Here is an 18,906-nt window from a genome sequence, read left to right as displayed (position 1 = left end):
TGTCCATCTTGCAGGGATAGAGCTGGTGAAGTCAGGACGTGGAGGACAGTAACACTCACCCAGTATACCATGCGCCCCTTCACGTCTCGACTCCACGTGACTGGTTCTGTCCAATGTACCACAAGCGGAAGTGACCTGTGTCATTCCTGGGCTGAAGCCACTGGTGGAGCCACCACTGGCCTGGGTCCCCAAAAGACAATGTCAAAATAGAGGCCCCACCGTGACCCATGATGAACAGGCAGTGTGAGCAAGTCAGCAAGAAATAAGTCTTTATGTCAGACCACCGTAATCCGGGAGTTCATTTGTTGCTGCGGCATAACCTCACTTATCCTAATACATGTGCTGTGACTGGCGGGGAAAGGTTTTCTCAGCTTCACAAGCTCCAGGTGGGAGCCACAGGCCACAGCTCTAGTTCCACCCCTCTAAGCTAGAAACCTCAGAAAAAACACATGCCTTCCCTGGCCTTAGGTTCCCCAGCTATTCCATTTTTATCCTACAAATTAGAAAGTTCATATTATTCAACATATAGGGGGAAAGACAGGTGCTCCTTACTAATTCAGGAGGGCAGAGGTGAGCACTTGCCTCTGACTTGAACCCTCCTGGCCTTTTGTTTCCCAGGTGTCCCTGCTGGGGCTCTGAATCATCCATGGTTTCTAGGGTTGGGCTTGAGATGGAAATAAAGGAGCCAGGGGACCCAGGAACTTTAAGAGCATTCCTTTATCACTGAACCCCGGTGTCAGGGGTCAAGAGGGGAAGGACTCATTCACTCCCCACTGTCACAGCTTCAGCCTCATCTACAGGGGCCGGCCTGAGACCCCAAGCCCCTTGCTGAGGGGGCCTTTTAATGCTGACCTTGACCCCAGCCTGCTTTGGGGACCCTCACCCCCAAAACAGCCACACTCAGTGCTGGATCCACCCCACCCGGCACACGCTGTCAGAGGCGTCCTTCCCCAGATGAGGAGGGCCAGGCTGAGGCCAGGGCACCTCCGAGGTTCTAAGGGCATCGGCAGGACAGACCCAGCACATGTGGGAATCTAGGGCTGCAGGGAGCACTGAGCTTTACTCACAAACGTGTCACAGAATCCCCTCACCCCAACCCCAGAGTCCCCTTCTGTGTCCCCAGGAAGGAGACAGGCCAGGGCCCCCAGCCTAGGAAGGAAGGTGGGGCCTGAGTCCACCTCCAGCCAAGACTGGGCAAGGCTCTCCTCTCGTGGGCACCCCTGCCAGAGGGGAGAAGCTGAAACGACAGCAGGAGCACCTTCACCTCCAAGTGGCCACTCCTCAGGGCTTCGGCTTAGGGGAGCGGGGCCGAGGCATGGAGGAGGGTTCTGACCAGATTGGGGTCGGGGGTGGGACCCGCGTTGGCACAGCCTAGGGAATGAAGAGAAAAGTGTCAGAGGGGGCCTCTTTGGGATGGGTTCCCCCCATATGCAGCCTCATCCCCTTCTGGATCTCAGAGTTGGGGTCAGCTTCCAGGGCATGGTGGGGTAGCCAGTGGGGAGCAGTGGAGACTGGAGAGGTGCTGGGAGTCAGGGCCAGGGAGACGGGAGCCCACAGAGAGAGGTATCCAGGTTCTGCCCTCCCCCACCCCCAATCCTTCCCCCAGAGACTCTGCAGTCCCCAGACTGCTCCAAGGTGTCTGCCCCTCCCAGGGCACCTTGGACTTACCAGGTGAGGAGAGCCGGTGGCTGACAGCTTCTGATGGTGGGCCTCAGAGGAGACACTGGACCAGAGGTCCAGGGTTTTGGGGGCTGAGCTTTTCTCAGACTTTGGAGGGATAATGTCCCAGCCCAGCAAGCAGTGCTGTGGAGAGCAAGGGATTAAGGTGCCTGGCTGGGGGCGGCGCTCCCCACTGACCAGGCAAGCCCAGGGAAGGGCTGCACCTCTCCTCTGGGACTGGCAGCCTCCTCTAGGACAGGGCTGTGTCCCCCATGAGGGTGGAGGGACCCCCCCCCCGCAAATAATCACAGTGTCCCTCATGACTGAGGCTCCCCCAGGGCAGAGGCCTGTGTCCACCACTGTTCCCCCGGGCCTCCCTTTTCTATCCTGCAGACCCAGACCACAGATGGGTGGAGGGAAGGCCGTGGATGCTGACGGAGCACATCCTGTGTGCCAGGCTCTGCTCCAGGCCCCTAACAAGTACTGACTCACTAACCTGGCCCCCACCCACCCCATAAGCCTGAGGACAGTACACTGGACCCATTTTACAGATGAGCAAACTGACTTTCCTCAGTACTCCTCCTCGCTTCCATTCCAGCATCCCTGGCCTCAACTGGGAGTGAGTGGGATCCCCACTGACCCCTGTCCTACCCAGGGGACACAAAGGGTGGCTCTATGGGGGAGGCATCATGGAAGTATAAGACCCCAAGTTCCACCTGGCTGACCATGGAAAAGGCACCTCCCCTCTGCCTCAGTCTCCTCATCTGTAAACTGGAATAACAGCAGGACCTGCACTCTCTGGAGAAGGACATGGCAACCCACTCCAGTCTTCTTGCCTGGAGAATCCCATGGACAGAGGAGCCCGGCGGGCTGTGGTGCACGGGGTCACAAGTGTCGGGCTCGACTTAGCGGCTGCACCGCCACCGCTGCTCTCTCGGTTGCTTGACCCCACAAGATAAACCTCCTGAGGGCTGTGCACACAGCACACAAAAGCATGAGAAATCAGACCCTTCTGCATTATGCCAGCTCATGGGCAGACAGCGGGTGGGTGGGGAGCCTGGCCTTCATCAGGGAACAGGTACAGCACAGGTGACGTGAGTGGCCCAGTCTCAACTCCACAGACTGAGGTCCTTAAGCCCAGCGTCGCTGTGTGGCTCTGGGACAGTACCTGGCCCTCTCTGGGCCTCAGGACACATCTGAGGACTGGGCCAGACAGGGGGCAGCCCTACCCCCATCCTCACCCGGGGCAGCGCCAGCGTGTCGGAGGCGTCGAAGCTCTTCCGCCGGTGGATGCGGTGCCGGTGCGGGGGATCCAGGACGGATAGTGGGATGCTCACCCTGGGGGGTGGCGACAGTGGGGGCACTCCTGCAGGTCTCTCCAGGCTTCGATAGCCCGACCTGCCCCCTCAAGACCACGGGCCCCAGGCTGCTCCCCTCTGCCGCTGCCCCTGTGACTTCCCTGGGTGTCCTGCCCACTCGGGCCGCTCACCTGACCTGTGCTGGCTCTGCCAGGGTCCCCGCACCCCGCTGGTCCCGTGGCTTCCTGCACAGGCGGCAAGGGGTGCCAGGATCTGCAGGCACCAGAAACAAGCGCCGGTTGACACGGTAACAGTACACGCCTGTGAGACCAGAGAGGAGCAGAAGTCCCTCCTCAGCTGGGGAACCTAGACCCCCTGGACCCCAACCAACAGGCCCACCAACCCCTGCACAGTGGCCACATTCACAGGCCCACCCACGTGCACACGGAGCGTGCGCACATACACGTGCTCACACACGACACTGAGCACCACTTTCTACTCAAGCATGACACACGTGCACACGTGCTGGCATCTTCATACATTCAAATGTTATCTGTGCACACGCAGAGCACTGCTTCACGGAGTCACATTTGTGAACATGTACGGTGTGTTTATACTTGTAATTACGCACACACATATATGTCCACATGAACACGCCTCACACACACATATACATACATGGATACAAACACTGTACGTTGCACGTACAAACCCACAACATAGACTCAGATGCTCACGTGACTGAGTCGGACTCCCCACCTCAGATGACCCACATGCAGAGAGGAGAGGAAGGGGGTGGGGGGCATGTTGGAAGCAAGGCAGGGGGGAGGCTGGCAGTGAGTGCACAGGGCTGGCCCTACTCCCCATGAGGCCAGGCCTCAGCTCACCCCCACCCCCTACCCAGGGCTCACCATCCCCTGTCGGGACACCAGGCTCCCTCCCTGAGTCCTCAACACTCAGCTGCCTCCCCAGGCCCCCAGGCCTTGGCTGGGCTCTGGGGTAACCAAGTGTTTACACTCACATTCGTGGTCCCCCTCCACAGCATCACTCTCCTGCAGGCCTAGGAACTGGGGTCTGTGAGGGCGAGAGGGTGAGCAGGCCAGAGCAAGAGGGCAAGCAGGCCTGAGCCTCCCTGCCCACCCTGTGCCTGCCCCTGCTCACTCAGGGCCACTGCAAATACACTCCTCCTTGTTGGCTTCCCGGAACTTCTGCAGCTTCGAGAAGAAGGCCTCAGGCTTGCTGGTGACGGGAAAGGTGTTGTCCAGGGACCCTGGGGGGACAACGCACAAAGGAGCTACTGTGTGGCCAAGACTCAGGGAGTGCTCGGCACTGGCGATCCAGGCCACTGAGTCGTGTACAGACCTGGAAGGGTCCCTCAACTCACATGACACATGCATACCCAATCATCTATGCAAAAAGTATTTATAGAGCGCTTGCTACGAGCCAGACACTGTTTCACGTGCTGGGGAAAGAAGAGCAACCTAGACAAAGCCCCTACCCTTTTGAGGCTTACATTCTAATGTGGCCACAAGCCAGTCGCTAAAGAAACCTGAGATACAAAGTGGAAAGGTGACACCTATCAGGAAGTAAGAGAGAAAAGAGAGTCAGGAAACTGAGCTTGGAGGGCAGAGGGGCCAGAGGGAGCTTCCCTGAGGATGTGACACCTGAGTAGAGACCTAATGAGGGAGGGAGGGAGCCATGGGGACATCCCAGGCAGACAGAAGAGCAAATGAAAAGGCCCTGGGGCAGGTGTGTGCTGGTACACTGGAGTTACACTCAGGAGGTGAAATGGGCAGAGCGGTGAGAGTAGAGGAGATGTGACTGGGAAACCGCAGATGGGTTTGGGGACAAGGAGTGATATGATCACATCAGCCATGTGCTTTTAGAGTACTCCTCTTCTGGCTGCAGCAAGGTGAGAAGCAGCAGGCATACCAGTTAGGGGACTACTGCAGGCATCCTGGTGGAGACAAGACGGTGAATTCTAGAAATATGTTGAAGGCAGGGCTACCAGGATGTATGTATGAAAAGGAGAGTAAAAATCAAGGCCGATCTCCAGATTATGGCCATTAGCACCATGAACAGAGCTGCCGCCAATAGAGATAGGAAAGGCTGCGGGAGGGTGGACCAAGAGCCGTGGAAGTCAGGACCTTGATTTTGGACCTGAGATTAGTCTAGGACACCTAGTGAGCCAGGCAGAGAAGAAAGTCAGATACACAAGTCTGGAATTCGGAGGAGCAGCATGGGTTAAGTGGGTGAGAAGAGGGCGAGGAGAGTCTTAACACTGACGGGGCCTAGGGGGTTTGGAGGTTGGAACAAGGAAGCAGATCCGGCAGAGGAAACTGGATGGAGCTACCAGGGAAGTGGGGAAGAGCCAGGGGGGTGCCCAGGTTTGTAAGCCAAGGGAAGAAAGAGCTTTGGGAAGGGAAGAGGGAGTGGCCGCTGTGTCCATGCTACTCAGGGGCCAAAAAGTGTGTGGACTGAGAACTCAGCTGGGAGCTGGTAACACAGTGGTCACAGCTAACCTGGGGTGGTGTCAGGGACTAAAGCCTGATTTTAAGAAAAAGTCAGGGAGAGAAACTGGAGATGGTGAATCAAGATGGCCTTTAGAGTTTCATGATAACGAAAAGCAGAGAACATGGGTATTAACTAGAAACAGGAGGGGAAGTCACAGACTTAATCAGTTCTCATTAATACTCCCAGATTTACCCCAACCAGATGTGAGACTTTGCTAAGCTTTTCAGTCTCTTGGCCCTCAGCCTTCTCATCTGTCAATGGGGACAGTAATAGTATCCACCTCATCAGATGATTGTGAAGAGTCAAGAAGTTAATGGTAGGAAAGCTCTTGGGGCAGGGCCCAGCACAGGACAAGCGCTTCGTGAAATCAGTTCTCATTAATACTTCCCAGTTCATGTGCTGATGGAGCAGAATGATGGTGGAGGGAGGACAGGAGAGAATTACAGGAAGCAAGAGCTTTGGGAATCAAGAAGGAATGGGGCCAAGCTCACAAATGCAGACAGGCTGGAGACAGGAGCTCAGAAAGGAGAGAGGTGCACACGGACTCAGGGCAGGAACGGGGCAGGCGCCTCTGCTTTCTCAGAGACAGGAAGCAAGGCAGTGAGCTGGCAGACACGGACTATGTCCCCTCCGCAGGGGCCCAGCAGCCCCACAGAGCCCCTGCCTTGTGGCAGGAACTCAACCTCTCTGAGCATCAGTTTCCTCCTTCATGAAAGTGAGGATCCAACAGCCCAAGCTCTGAAGGCTGTCCACTCACTCCTTCAACCAGTGTTGGTGTGCTGGCCCTGTTCTAGGCTCAAGGAACACAGCAACAAAAAGACAGCCAGGCCCCTGCTCCAACAGAGCTCATAAGCCAGACCAGAAACAAGCAAACAAGATGATTTCTGAGAATGAATGAATGAAGAATACAAAAGTAGCTGATGCTTACAGGCAAGGATGCAGGGGCAGTGGTCCTCCAACCTTGTGCTCGTGCAAGGCGCCTACCATTTGAGCTGAGTGCTCAGTGATGAAAAGGAACCAGCAGGTGTGAATCTGGGGAAGTGCATTCAAAGCAAAGGGAAGAGGGATTTGCATAGCAGTCCAGTGGTTAAGGCTCCATGCTTCCAATGCAGGGAGCATGGGTTCAATCCCTGGTCGGGGAACTAAGATCCCATGTGCTGCCCAACACCACCAAAGCAAAGCCAACAGCAAGTGCAAAGGCAGGAGGCCATGAGCACACAGCTGGTTCAAGGACCAGCAAGGAGGCCCACGAGGCTGGAGCAAAGAGTCAGACGATAGATGGTTAGAGGTTATGTCACTGGGCCAGCAGAGGCCAGATCATACCTCAGAAGTCTAGATAACGGTTTTAGATTTACTCTAAGTGCTAGCTTCCTAGGTGGTGCTAGTGGTAAAGAATCCGCCTGCCCAATGCAGGAGATGTAAGACACCTGGATTTGATCACTGGGTTGGGAAGATCCCCTGGAGGAGGGCATGGCAACCCATTCCAGTATTCTTGTCTGGCGAATCCCATGCACAGAGGAGCCTGGCGGGCTACATGGGGTCGCGAAAAGTGAGGCACAACTGAAGTGACTTAGCGCACACACTAAGTGCTAAGTATTCTGAATGACATGATCTGATTCCTAGGTTTCAAAATTCATTCTGGCTGTTGAGTCAAAAATGGATGATAATGGGGTTGGAAAGAGGCCAGAGGGCGTTCAGCCAGGAAGCAACTGAGGTTGCTGGGGGAGTGGGGGGAAACGTAAAGAGATGATACCCATACAGTTTCCCAGGGCCTGGCACACAATAAATGCCAAAAAAAATAAGGCAGCTCTCATTCATGCAACAAACACTCGGTGAACACCATCTCTGTGCTTTTCACTGTGCCAAGGGCTGAGGCAGGAGACGTGGTACTGAAGATGCTCCCACCTGGTGGGGGCTCAGGCAGGTGCATGAGCAAGCTAGGGCCCCCACCCCCAATCTCCAGGCCCTGGGGAGGGCCACACCTGCAATCCAGTCATAGCCCAGGTAGGGTCTCAGGCGCCAGCTCTTCTCAGGCACTGGAGACTCCTTGTTGGTCACTCTTGGCTGAGGAGGGAGGCAAAGAGGGGCAAGGTTGTGCCAGCAGGCCCAGCCCAAAGAAGGCCCCACCTTGAGGGGAGGAAAGGGGCTATGTCTTAACTTACACCCTGACATAGGCCCCAGGGCTCATCTGAGGGCTTGGGGGCTAGAGGATAAGAGTTTGACCCCCCACTCCCCCCACCATGTGTGACTATGAACAAGTCTGTCCTCTGAACCTCGGTCTTCCTATCTGCACAATGGGGCTGGTCACCTTCTTCCCAAAGTGCTCTCTGAAAAAGTAATGGCCACAACTTATCAAGCACTCAGGCTGAGCAGGACATGACTCACAGCACCTCCCAGGAGCCTCTCACCCTGGAAGGGAGGCTGCCTGTGAGTGCATCTGTCAAAGGGGAAACTGAGGTTCAAGGAAGCCCCATCAATGGCTGCCCCACTCTCCCACATTACCTTGGACAACTTGCCCTGTCGAGCCAAGATGGACCTCAGGGCCTGGGCCTCCTGGGTTCCTGGACTGTCCAGCTCTGCTGAAAGCTCTGGGTCACTTGAGTCTGAGATGGCCAGTAAGGGAGCTGAGTGGGGCCTCGGTGGGCCCAGGGACTCCCGGTGTAGGCATTTGGCAATTGGGAGAGAGTTCATCCCAGAGCTGGCCTCGCCAGGCCAGTACCTACCACAGGGGTCATCAGGGTGGGCATCTTGTGGGCAGGAGGCTCTCGAGGCAACTGAGGACATCTCTTGGGACGATGGCATCTCTGAGTCATAGCTGCTGCTCGAGTCCAGGCTTGACTGGAACAGAGAGGCTTGGTCACCAAGAGGCTGAACACACAGGCTCAGCCTCTGCAGTGTCCCAGGCTGTACCTTCCCACGCTGGCACTCAGTTTTCTCATCATCAGTAAAATGGGTGCACTGCATAAGAGGACCTGGAAGGCCTGGATTCTGGCCTGAGGGTTAGGCAGCCCCTCTCTCACCCCTGGGACTTGGCCAAGGTGCTCACTTCTGAGGCTGTCTTGGCCACGGACCGCCGCACGGCATCCTGCCCGACCCACAGTTGCCGCAGGAGCTCCAGGTTGAGCTGCCGCAGCTGCACTAGGTCCCTGGTCTCCACCATCCTGGGCTTTCCACGACAGATGTCACCGACTCCCGGACCACAGACTGCCCTCAGGGCTGGGTTCTCCTACCTGAAGCCAAGACAGAGAGCATGACAGCACTGAGGAGGCTGCCCTTCGGAGCCAGAGTCAAATCCCCACTCTGATATTCCTTAACTGGGAAACCTCGGGCAAGTTAATTAACCTCTCTATGCCTCAGTTTCCTCATCTGCCAAACAGACGATAACAGCATGAACCTCATAAATCTGTTGTAAGGATTAAAGGAGGTAATGCATATTATATCTGATGGTCCAGTGGTTAAGACTCCACACTTCCAATGCAAGGGGCATGGACAGGTTCAATCCCTGGTCAGAAAACTAAGATGCCACACTCAGACCCGCCAAAATATTTTTTAATTAAAAGAAAATCTTAGTCCAATACCTGGCACACACAATGAACGCTCAATAAATGCTTATTATTGTTAAACTAGCCAGAGCATGTTTCCTGACATGTCAAAAGAGATTAATCTCTCTCCTCTAACAACCTTAACTTAACTATGAAATTATGACTAGTTTAATTTGTAGACATCAACCCTGAATATCGGAGAAGGCGATGGCACCCCACTCCAGTACTCTTGCCTGGAAAATCCCATGGACGGAGGAGCCTGGTAGGCTGCAGTCCATGGGGTCACTAAGAGTCGGACACGACTGAGCGACTTCACTTTCACTTTCATGCATTGGAGAAGGAAATGGCAACCCACTCCAGTGTTCTTGCCTGGAGAATCCCAGGGATGGGGGAGCCTGGTGGGCTGCCGTCTATGGGGTCGCACTGAGTCGGACACGACTGAAGCGACTTAGCAGCAGCAGCAGCAGCAACCCTGAATATTCATTGGAAGGACTGATGCTGAAGCTCCAATATTTTGGCCACCTGATGCGAAGAGCCGACTCACTGGAAAAGAGCCTCATGCTTGGAAAGATTGAAGGCAGGAGAAGGATGAGATGGATGGATGGCATTACCAACTCAATGGACATGAGTTTGAGCAAACTCTGGGAGATGGTGAAGGACAGGAAAACCTGCCGTGCTGCTGTCCATGGGGTCACAAAGAGTCGGACACAAATGAACGACTGAACACCACCACCTTAATTTGTAGTGGACAATTAGGGCAAGTCTACAAATGTAAAACATTATAACTTTCAAATTCAACACAAATCAGATTTCTGAAGGGACTCGTCCTTCTCTCCTGCCCTCCCTTCTTCTTTTTTAACAAATGAAGAAGTTCAGAGAAATTAAAATACTAGCCCCAAGTCACACTGCTTGTAGTGGCATAGCCAGGATTTGAACCCAAATCTGGCTCCAGGGTCCATGGTTATGACAACTTTTCCCCAAAGTGTGGAGGGGGGGCCTAGGAAGCCACCTCCTCATTCTCCAGCCTTTGGCCTCCCAGGGATCTGGGCTCAAGGACACACTGATGCCTCTGGAAGAGACTTCAGCCAATTAGGAGAAGAGGCTTCATCTTCTCTCTTGAGCTCCAAGCCGATTCCTCCAACTAGAAATTCAGTCTCCCCCAGTACACACGATCCCTTTCTAACACTGGGTCCAGTCAGACACCCTGCTCTCAGAAATCCTGCCCTGACCCCAGCCCTTCCACCCACACTCCTCACCTGTGGACCACCCATATCCGGGCCCCCTCCTCAAGGCCCGGCTGCAAGTGCTAAAGCAGAGAGACCCGCCCCCCACATACACCCACTCAGGGAAGGGAGGACAATGGAGATGCGAGTACAGTGGTGGGTGGTGCAGACAAGTGGGGAAGACAGCCTGATTCCGGTCCCCGCCCTCATCGAACTGAACGACTTTGGGCCTCCATTTTCGCACGGCGTTAAAGAGAGAAAACCTCCGGCTCTGGAGGCTCTCTGGAAAGCTATAGCTGCGCCAAGGCGACGGGAAGGCAACATTCTGAAGAGACACACATTGGGGCAGCGGCAGTGCAGCGGAACGCAGGGGCGGGAGGTCCCCTCCCAGGAATGGGAGATTCGGCCTCCCTCTTCTTTCCCATCACGGGACCAGGACGTTCCGTGGAAGTGCACGTGGAGCAATCCGTCGAACCACTCCTCTCCAACCCCGGGGCCTGCCACTTCCGCACTCACCGCTGGGAAGTCGGGGAATCAAGCTGCCTGCCGCAGCCAGCGCTGCCGAGAGTTCCGCCAGGCCCACCCAACGCTTCACCAACTGGGGGCGGAGCCTGATCCGGGCGCCCTGATTGGCCAGACGTGGAGCGGAGCCGAGACGCTCCTGGGAGCCGTTACTTCGCATCAGAAGCTGCAGTTTCAACATTGGGGCGGGGCTCAACGCTGATTGGTCAATTCCGAGACCTGGTACGATTGTCGGAATGGGGCGGGCCCCCAGAAGACGGGCTCCGATTGGTCCGGACAGTTCAGTTCAGTTCAGCTCAGTCGCTCAGTCGTGTCCGACTCTTTGTGACCCCATGAATTGCAGCACGCCAGGCCTCCCTGTCCATCACCATCTCCCGGAGTTCACTCAAACTCACGTCCATCGAGTCGGTGATGCCATCCAGCCATCTCATCCTCTGTCGTCCCCTCTTCCTCCTGCCCCCAATCCCTCCCAGCATCAGAGTCTTTTCCAATGAGTCAACTCTTCACATGAGGTGGCCAAAGTATTGGAGTTTCAGCCTCAGCATCAGTCCTTCCAACGAACACCCAGGACTGATCTCCTTTAGGATGGACTGGTTGGATCTCCTTGCAGTCCAAGGGACTCTCAAGAGTCTTCTCCAACACCACAGTTTAAAAGCATCAATTCTTCGGTGCTCAGCTTTCTTCACAGTCCAACTCTCACATCCATACGTGACTACTGGAAAAACCATAGCTTTGACTAGACGGACCTTTGTTGGTATAGTAATGTCTCTACTTTTTAATATGCTGTCTAGGTTGGTCATAGCTTTTCTTCCAAAGAGCAAGCATCTTTTAATTTCATGGCTGCAGTCACCATCTGAAGTGATTTTGGAACCCAAGAAAATAAAGTCTCTCACTGTTTCCATTGTTTCCCCATCTATGTGCCATGAAGTGATGGGACTGGATGCCATGGTCTTAGCTTTCTGAACGTTGAGTTTTAAGCCAGCTTTTTCACTCTCCTCTTTCACTTTCATCAAGAGGCTCTTTAGTTCCTGTTTGCTTTCTACCATAAGGGTGGTATCATCTGCATATCTGAGGTTTTTTATATTTCTCCTTGCAATCTTGATTCCAGCTTGTGTTTCATTCAGTTCAGCATTTTGCATGATGTACTCTGCATATAAGTTAAATAAGCAGGGTGACAATATACACCCTTTTGGTACTCCTTTCCCAATTTGGAACCAGTCTGTTGTTCCATGTCCAGTTCTAACTGTTGCTTCTTGACCTGCATACAGATTTCTCAGGAGGCAGGTAATGTGGTCTGGTATTCCCATCTCTTGAAGAATTTTCCACAGTTTGTTGTGATCCACACCGTCAAAGGCGTTACAGTAATCAATGAAGCAGAAGTAGATATTCTTCTGGAATTCTGTTGCTTTTTCTAGGATACAACAGATTTGGCAATTTGATCTCGGGTTTCTCTGCCTTTTCTAAATCCAGCTTGAACAGCTGGAAGTTCTCAGGTCACATACTGTTGAAGCCTCGCTTGGAGAATTTTGAGCATTACTTTGCTAGCATGTGAAATGAGTGCAATTGTGCAGTAGTTTGAACATTCTTTGGCATTGCCTTTCTTTGGGATTGGAATGAAAACTGACCTTCTCCAGTCCTGTGGTCAATGCTGAGTTATCCAAATTTGCTGGCATATTGAGTGTGGCACTTTCACAGCATCATCTTTTAGGATTTGAAATAGCTCATCTGGAAGTAGGAAAGAATTATGAGATGTCTCTGCCTGGAGGAGGGAGAGATAGCCCGTGGGTAAGATATGAACACAGATAGCTATGATCTAGTCTGTAAAATATGGGCAAGTTTATATGGCGTGTCTACTTTATGACAGGTATTTTCCATATACCAATACGTTCCAACCAACCTCATAAATGTGCTTTAAGATGAGTATTATTGTCCCATTTTACAGGCAAAAAGAAAAAAAGAAAAACAAAAACAAGGCCATGAAAGATGAAGTGACTTGTCCAGAACTTTTAAAAACAATCAGTGTGCTATATTCAAAATGGATAACCAATAAGGACCTACCATATAGCAGAGGACCCTGGTGGGCTATGGTCCATGGGATCACAAAGAGTCAGACACAACTGAGCGACTACCACCTTCACCTCACTTCATATAGCACAGGAACTCTGCTCAATGTTATGTGGCAGCCTGGATGAGTGGAGAGTTTGGGGGAGAATGGATACACATATATGTATGGCTGAGTCCCTTTGCTATTCACTTAAAACTATCAAAACATTGTTAATCGGCTATATCCTAATACAAAATAAAAAGTTAAAAAAAAAAGCAATCGGTGTAATTTCCCAATTAACATTGGAAAGGAAAGGAAAGAAAGAAGAGCCATCTCATTAGATTCAGAAAAATCCACCAAGTGCTGTCCCTTTTTCTTAGTAGTTGGAAGTAGAGTGCTATGATATTGTAACTTAAAGCAGTGTTCCAGCATTTGACAAAATCTAACATTCATGTCTGACTTTTTTTTAAAAAATCTTCCAAATAATTTAAAAAAGGGCAGAGGATCTGAATAGACATTTTCCCAAAGACATACAGATGCCCAACAGGTACATGTGAGGATGCTCAATATCAATAATCATCAGGAAAATGCAAATCAAAAGCACAGTGAGTTATTGCCTCACATGTGTTAGATTGGCTATTATAAACAAGACAAGAAATAATAAGTGTTTGCAAGGATGTGGAGACAAGGGAACCCTTATGCACTGTTGGTGGAAAATCAATGCAACCACTGTGGAAAATAGTAAATTAAAAATAGAAACTTCCCTGGCATTCCAGTGGTTAGAACACCACCCTTCAAATGGAGGGGCCACAGGTTCGATCCTTGGTCAGGGAACTAGGATCCCACATGGCATGTGGCCAAAAAAATTTTTTTTATTAAAAAAAATAAAATTACCAATTTTCCAGCAATTCCACTTCTGGGTATTCATCTGAGGAAAACAAGAACACTGATTTATGCACCTCCATATTCATCGAAGCATTCTTTACAGTAGCCAAGATATGAAAACAATCTAAGTGTCCAGTAGTGGATGAAAGGATACAGAAAGTGTGTTATATATGTTACTAAATGCAAATCATGTGCCTGACATACAATCAGGCCAAACATTACCAAAACATTGGAGTTTAGAGTTATCACCACTTCAATTCAATATTACACTAGAGTTCTAGCCAGTCCAATAAGAAAAATAAATAAAAGACATCTAGAATGGGAAGGAAAAAGAAAAACTCTTTATTCACAGACAGCATGATAATAGAAAATCTCCTGGTGTCTACAAAAAAACCTACTAGAATTCTTAGCTTTGCAAAGTGTCAAAAATATAAGATGAATATACACAAATCAGTTCTATTTCTATAAGAAATCAGAAATTTAAAATTTTTAAAATATCATTTAAAATAGCATCTACAAAAATAAAATATTTAAGAATAAATATGACCCCAAAAGTACACATATACTTTAAAAGTTATAAAACAGTGTTGAGAAAAACTAAAGACTAAACAATTAGAGAAACTGTGTTCATGGCTTAAAAGATTCATGCAATCCCAATCAAAATCCCGATAAATTTCTTTGTTGAAATTGATAATTTCTAAAGTTCATGCAGAAATGTGAAGGACCAACATATCCAGAGAAGAAAGTCAGATGACTTACACTACCTGCTTCAAGACTTATGATAAAAGTTACAGAAAACAAGAAAGAGCAGTATCGGCCATCAAAGTAGACAAATAGATCAATGGAACAGAATAGAAAGTCAAGAAATTGTCCCATACATAAATGATGAATTAATTTTTGATAATGATGCAAAGGCAATTCAGTGGAGAAATGACAGGTGTTACAGCAAATGGTACAAGAACAACTGGATACTCAGACACCCAAGACACACACACCACAAAACAAAACAAATTTCTGAAAACCCTCTTTGTACCATATTTGTACCATATGTAAAAATTAACAACTCAAATGAATCATAGATCTATTGGTAAAACCTGTAAAACTTCTAGAAGAAACCCTCAGAGAAAATCTTTGTGATACTGGATTAAGCAGAAATTTCTTAGATATGACACCAAAAGTATAACCCCTAAAAGAAAGAATGGATAAATTGGACTTTGTCAAAATTAATAACTTCTGTACTTTGAAAGACATTGTTAAGAAGATGGAAATGCAAGCCATAAGACTGGAGAAAATATTTGCAGATGACATGTCTAATAAAGATTTGTATCCAGATTATATAAAGAACTCTCAGGATTTCCCTGGTGGTCCAATGGTTAAGAATCCACCTTGGAATGCAGGAGAGTTGCTGGGGAGGAGAGTTAGATCCCTGGTTTGGCAAACAAGACCCTACATGCCATGGTGCAATTAAGCCCTCAGAGCACAATTGCTGAACCTGTACACCACCGCAAGAGAGTGTGTGTGCCACCACAAAAGATCCAGCATGTTGCAACTAAGACCTGATACCACCAAATAAATAAATATTTTTTAAAACTCTTACAACTCATAGGAAAACAACCCAGTCATTTGAAGTATATTTTATTTACCATACTGTGTTACTTTTGTACAGTGATTCAGTTATACATGTATAATTTTTCAGATTCTTTTCCATTATATATTAATATAAGATATTGAATACAGTTCCCTGTGCTATACAGTAAATCCTTGTTGTTTATCTACTTGATATATAGTCATGTGTATCTATCAATCCCATACTCCTAATTTATCCCTCCCCCATCCCAACACTTCCCTTTGGTAACCGTAAGTTTGTTTTCTGTCTATGAATCTGTTTCTGTCTTATAAATAAATTCATTTGTATTAGTTTTCATTTTTAAATATTTATTAACTTGTTTATTTATTTGGCTGCACTGGGTCTTAGTGTGGCATGTGGGATCTAGTTCCCTGACCAGGGATCAAACCCAGGCCCCATGCATTGGTAGCATGGAGTCTTAGCCACTGGGCCACCAGGGAAGTCCATTTGTATTGTTTTTGAGATTGCACATATAAATGATATCACTTCACTTAGTGTGATATTCTTTAGGTCCATCCATATTGCTGCAAATGGCAATATCTCGAGTAGTATTGCTATATATATAGGAGCCTGGTGGTTGCAAAGAGTCAGACACAACTGAGTGACTCACTTTTCCATATATGTATGAAATGGACTTCTTTGTCCATTCATCTGTTGATGGATTCTTAGTTTGCTTCCATTTCAGGGCCAAAAAACAACCCAATTTTTAAAATGAGTAAAAGAACTGAATAGACATTTCACTAAAGAAGAAATGCATACAGATGGCAACTAAGCACATAAAATATGCTCCACGTCCCAGAACTCTGCTACTGAGGCTAGTCAAAGACTCCACACAGCATCCTTACCCACCATGAATACCTGTAGCACCAGCTTTCATCCCAGTCTGGCTTTCTAGAGTCTTCTATTGTTCTAGGCTCCATTCATCAGACAGATGTATTGGGTTGGCCCAAAAGTTCATTCAAGTTTTTCTGTTATATCTTATGGAAAAACTCAAACAAACTTTTTGACCAACCCAATAAAATAAACCACAATGTGACATCACTGCATAACTCTTTCTGTGTCTAAAATGATGGCATGTTAAATCAAAGACTCTTTATGCCAATGTTAGCAAAGATGGAGAATAGACCCTACAGGCTCTGCTAGTGGGACTGTAAAATGGTACAACCACTTTAGAAAACAGTTTGGCAGTATCTTAAAAAGTTAAATATAAATTGACTGTAAGACCCAGCAATTCCTGTGCTAAGTGTCTATCCAAGAGAAATTAAAACATATGTCCATGCAAAGCCTTGTGTAAGAATGTTCCTGGCAGCATTATTCATCACAGTCACAAAAAAGGGGGAAATAATCCAAATGTCCATCGACTCACAAATGGACAAACTAAATGTGGTATCTGTACAATGGAAGTACTTCTCCAGGGGCTCAGCAATAAAGAACCCACCTGCCAATGCAGGAGACACTGATTCAATGCCTGGGTCAGGATGATCCCCTGGAGGAGGGCATGGCAACCCACTCAAGTAATCTTGCCTGGGGAATCCTATGGACAGAGGAGCCTGGCAGGCTACAGTCAGTGGGGTCGCTAAGAGTCAGACACAACTGAGCATGCACACATGTTATGCTGCAAAGAAGATCGACAATCTCACACGCTGCAACTAAGATCTGGCACAGCTGAATAAGTAAATTTAAAAAAAAATTTTAATGGAAGATGTGTCAATGATAGCCAGTATGTGGGGGCACAAAGGATTAAATCTTTGTGTCTCACATTTCAGGTCCGTCAGAGAATGTCCACTGCTGGCGAGATGGTCCACAACCAGCTGGAAGGGACTAGGTGGCTGGTAAATGTCAGCCAGCCTCTCTGCTCAGCCTCCCCAATGAGGATGCAAAGGCCCAGGGACAGAGCAGGCAACATGAAGGTGTGAAGTCACCTGGGCTCCTTTTCCTAAAGGCTGGGTCCTGCTGCTGCTGGACACCTGGTCTGCAGAACCAAAGCTGAGCCTTCAATACTGCATCTCCAAGAGACCAGTCAGCCACTGCTCTGGTGGCAGATCAAGTACATCAGAAACCTTTGACTCTGAAGGAAGTGATCTGTACTTAACTGAAATTGATGCTGTTCCAGATATGGGCTTGCTTGACCTGCCTTTGGGACCATCACCAGCACCAACATCTGAGGGCTTCAGGCTGCCTGATACAGTGACATGGTCCCCCACACCACATTGTCTCACCAAGGGACCCATTTCTTGGCAAAACTGGTAGGACAATGGGAATCTGACAAAAGGATCCACTGGTCTTACCAGGTACCCCTACACCCAAGTGGCATGAGATATCATTCAAGGACCATACCCTGCAGCTCTGTTTTCCAGGATGTTGACATATGTAGCTGTGTCCCCTGAAGCTAGATCACATGGGGACGGGAAGCAAACTTACTACTACTCATAGTGACTCCCTGGTAAAATTTGTGTTTCCTATCCCTGCAAACATTGACTCTGACAGGTTGAAGGTCCCAGTGCCCAGGGCTGGGAAACTTCCACCAGGGGATACAGTTGAGTACCTGGGGTTCCAATGAACTTGAAGACATGACCATCACCTGGTCTTCAGGCCTCCCTGCTGGTGGACCAGCAGGCAAAGAGAGTTTCTATACTGCCAGGGGTGATAGATTTCGATCACCATGAGGAGTCAGAGGTCTCCCAGGTGGCGCTAGTGGTAAAGAACCCACCTGCCTATGCAGGAGACATAAAAGACGCAGGTTTGATCCCTGGGTGGGGATTCCCTGGAGGAGGGCATGGCAACCCACTCCAGTGTTCTTGCCTGGAGAATCCTGTGGACAGAGGAGCCTAGCGGGCTACAGTCCATGGGGTCACAAAGAGATGACTGAAGCCACGCAGGGTGGCACGGGATGAGGAGTCAGGACCGCATGTACCAAATGAGGCAGAGGGTTTGTTCAGAATCTCCTTGGGTGTCTCGGTGTCTCCACACTTACTGATGACAGTAAGTTGCAATTGTGGCATCCACAGCCCTCTCAGGGCAAAAGAGTCAAAGGTTCAGACCCCTTGGGGATGAAGGTCTGGATGACCCCACCAGGAGATAACCAGACCAGCTGCAGCTTTGGCCAAGGTAAAGGATGATGGAATGGGGGCAGATGAGGGACTGGCTGTATCATCTTGAAGTGGCTCTGTCCGGTGGGACTTAAACCACCCCTCTCAGGGAAGGGTAGGATGGCAAGAGCAGATCTGAGTGGTTGGAGGGGTGACCCATTCAGACCTCTTTGGCCTTGCTTGTCTTTTATTCTGACTCTACCTGGGCTGAGTGATCTGAAGCAAACACAACTTGCTAGACCATACTCCCTGCCTGAGCCCTGCCACTCTCACCTTCACCACTCCTGTGGGCCCAGCTTGGTGCCCAGGTGATTTCATATGCAACCCAGAAATGCACAGAGTCAGTCTCCCCTGGGGCAAATCTTCAACCAATTGGAAGAGGGAGATGGCAGATAAATTCTGCCCCTTTCTCCCCACCAAGAAATGGTGCTGAGACTCATCACATGGTTCCTCAGGGTCACATTTGGTGGTGGCCAAGGGCTTCCCTGGTGGCTCAGATTGTA

At 49.7% G+C, this 18,906-nt stretch overlaps 1 protein-coding gene across 7 annotated transcripts; it reads right to left on the bottom strand.

Annotated features, from left to right (window-relative positions):
- Positions 1-252: 252 nt before the first annotated feature.
- On the bottom strand, positions 253-10,907 carry LOC102400961 (migration and invasion inhibitory protein). Of its 7 annotated transcripts, none has more exons than XM_006076778.3 (11): positions 10,753-10,907; positions 8,518-8,701; positions 8,195-8,309; positions 7,974-8,074; positions 7,454-7,535; positions 4,119-4,227; positions 3,979-4,031; positions 3,149-3,278; positions 2,901-2,997; positions 1,669-1,803; positions 253-1,371 (listed from the first exon to the last, which is right to left on the bottom strand). In XM_006076778.3, the coding sequence occupies exons 2-11, from the start codon at positions 8,629-8,631 to the stop codon at positions 1,282-1,284; spliced, it is 1,026 nt and encodes a 341-aa protein (XP_006076840.1). In that variant the 5' UTR covers positions 8,632-8,701; positions 10,753-10,907; the 3' UTR covers positions 253-1,281. The 7 variants fall into 7 exon arrangements, with proteins under 7 accessions (XP_006076840.1, XP_006076841.1, XP_006076842.1 ...); XM_006076779.3 differs by having other exon boundaries at positions 7,974-8,050; XM_006076780.3 differs by having other exon boundaries at positions 7,974-8,047.
- Positions 10,908-18,906: the final 7,999 nt, after the last annotated feature.

Source organism: Bubalus bubalis, chromosome 5, assembly GCF_019923935.1.
Source record: "Bubalus bubalis isolate 160015118507 breed Murrah chromosome 5, NDDB_SH_1, whole genome shotgun sequence".
Lineage (NCBI taxonomy): Eukaryota > Metazoa > Chordata > Mammalia > Artiodactyla > Bovidae > Bubalus > Bubalus bubalis.
The sequence above is the reverse complement of the archived record's forward strand: the minus strand, read 5'-3'. Positions and strand labels throughout refer to the sequence as shown.

Coding starts and splice junctions, on each gene's coding strand:
- LOC102400961 (XM_006076776.3), bottom strand. CDS start 8,631: ATGGTGGAGACCAGGGACCTAGTGCAGCTGCGGCAGCTCAACCTGGAG. Junction 2,998..3,148: donor GCAGAGCCAGCACAGGTCAG/GTGAGCGGCCCG, acceptor GCCACCCCCCAG/GGTGAGCATCCCACTATCCG. Junction 1,804..2,900: donor ACACGCTGGCGCTGCCCCGG/GTGAGGATGGGG, acceptor TGCTCTCCACAG/CACTGCTTGCTGGGCTGGGA.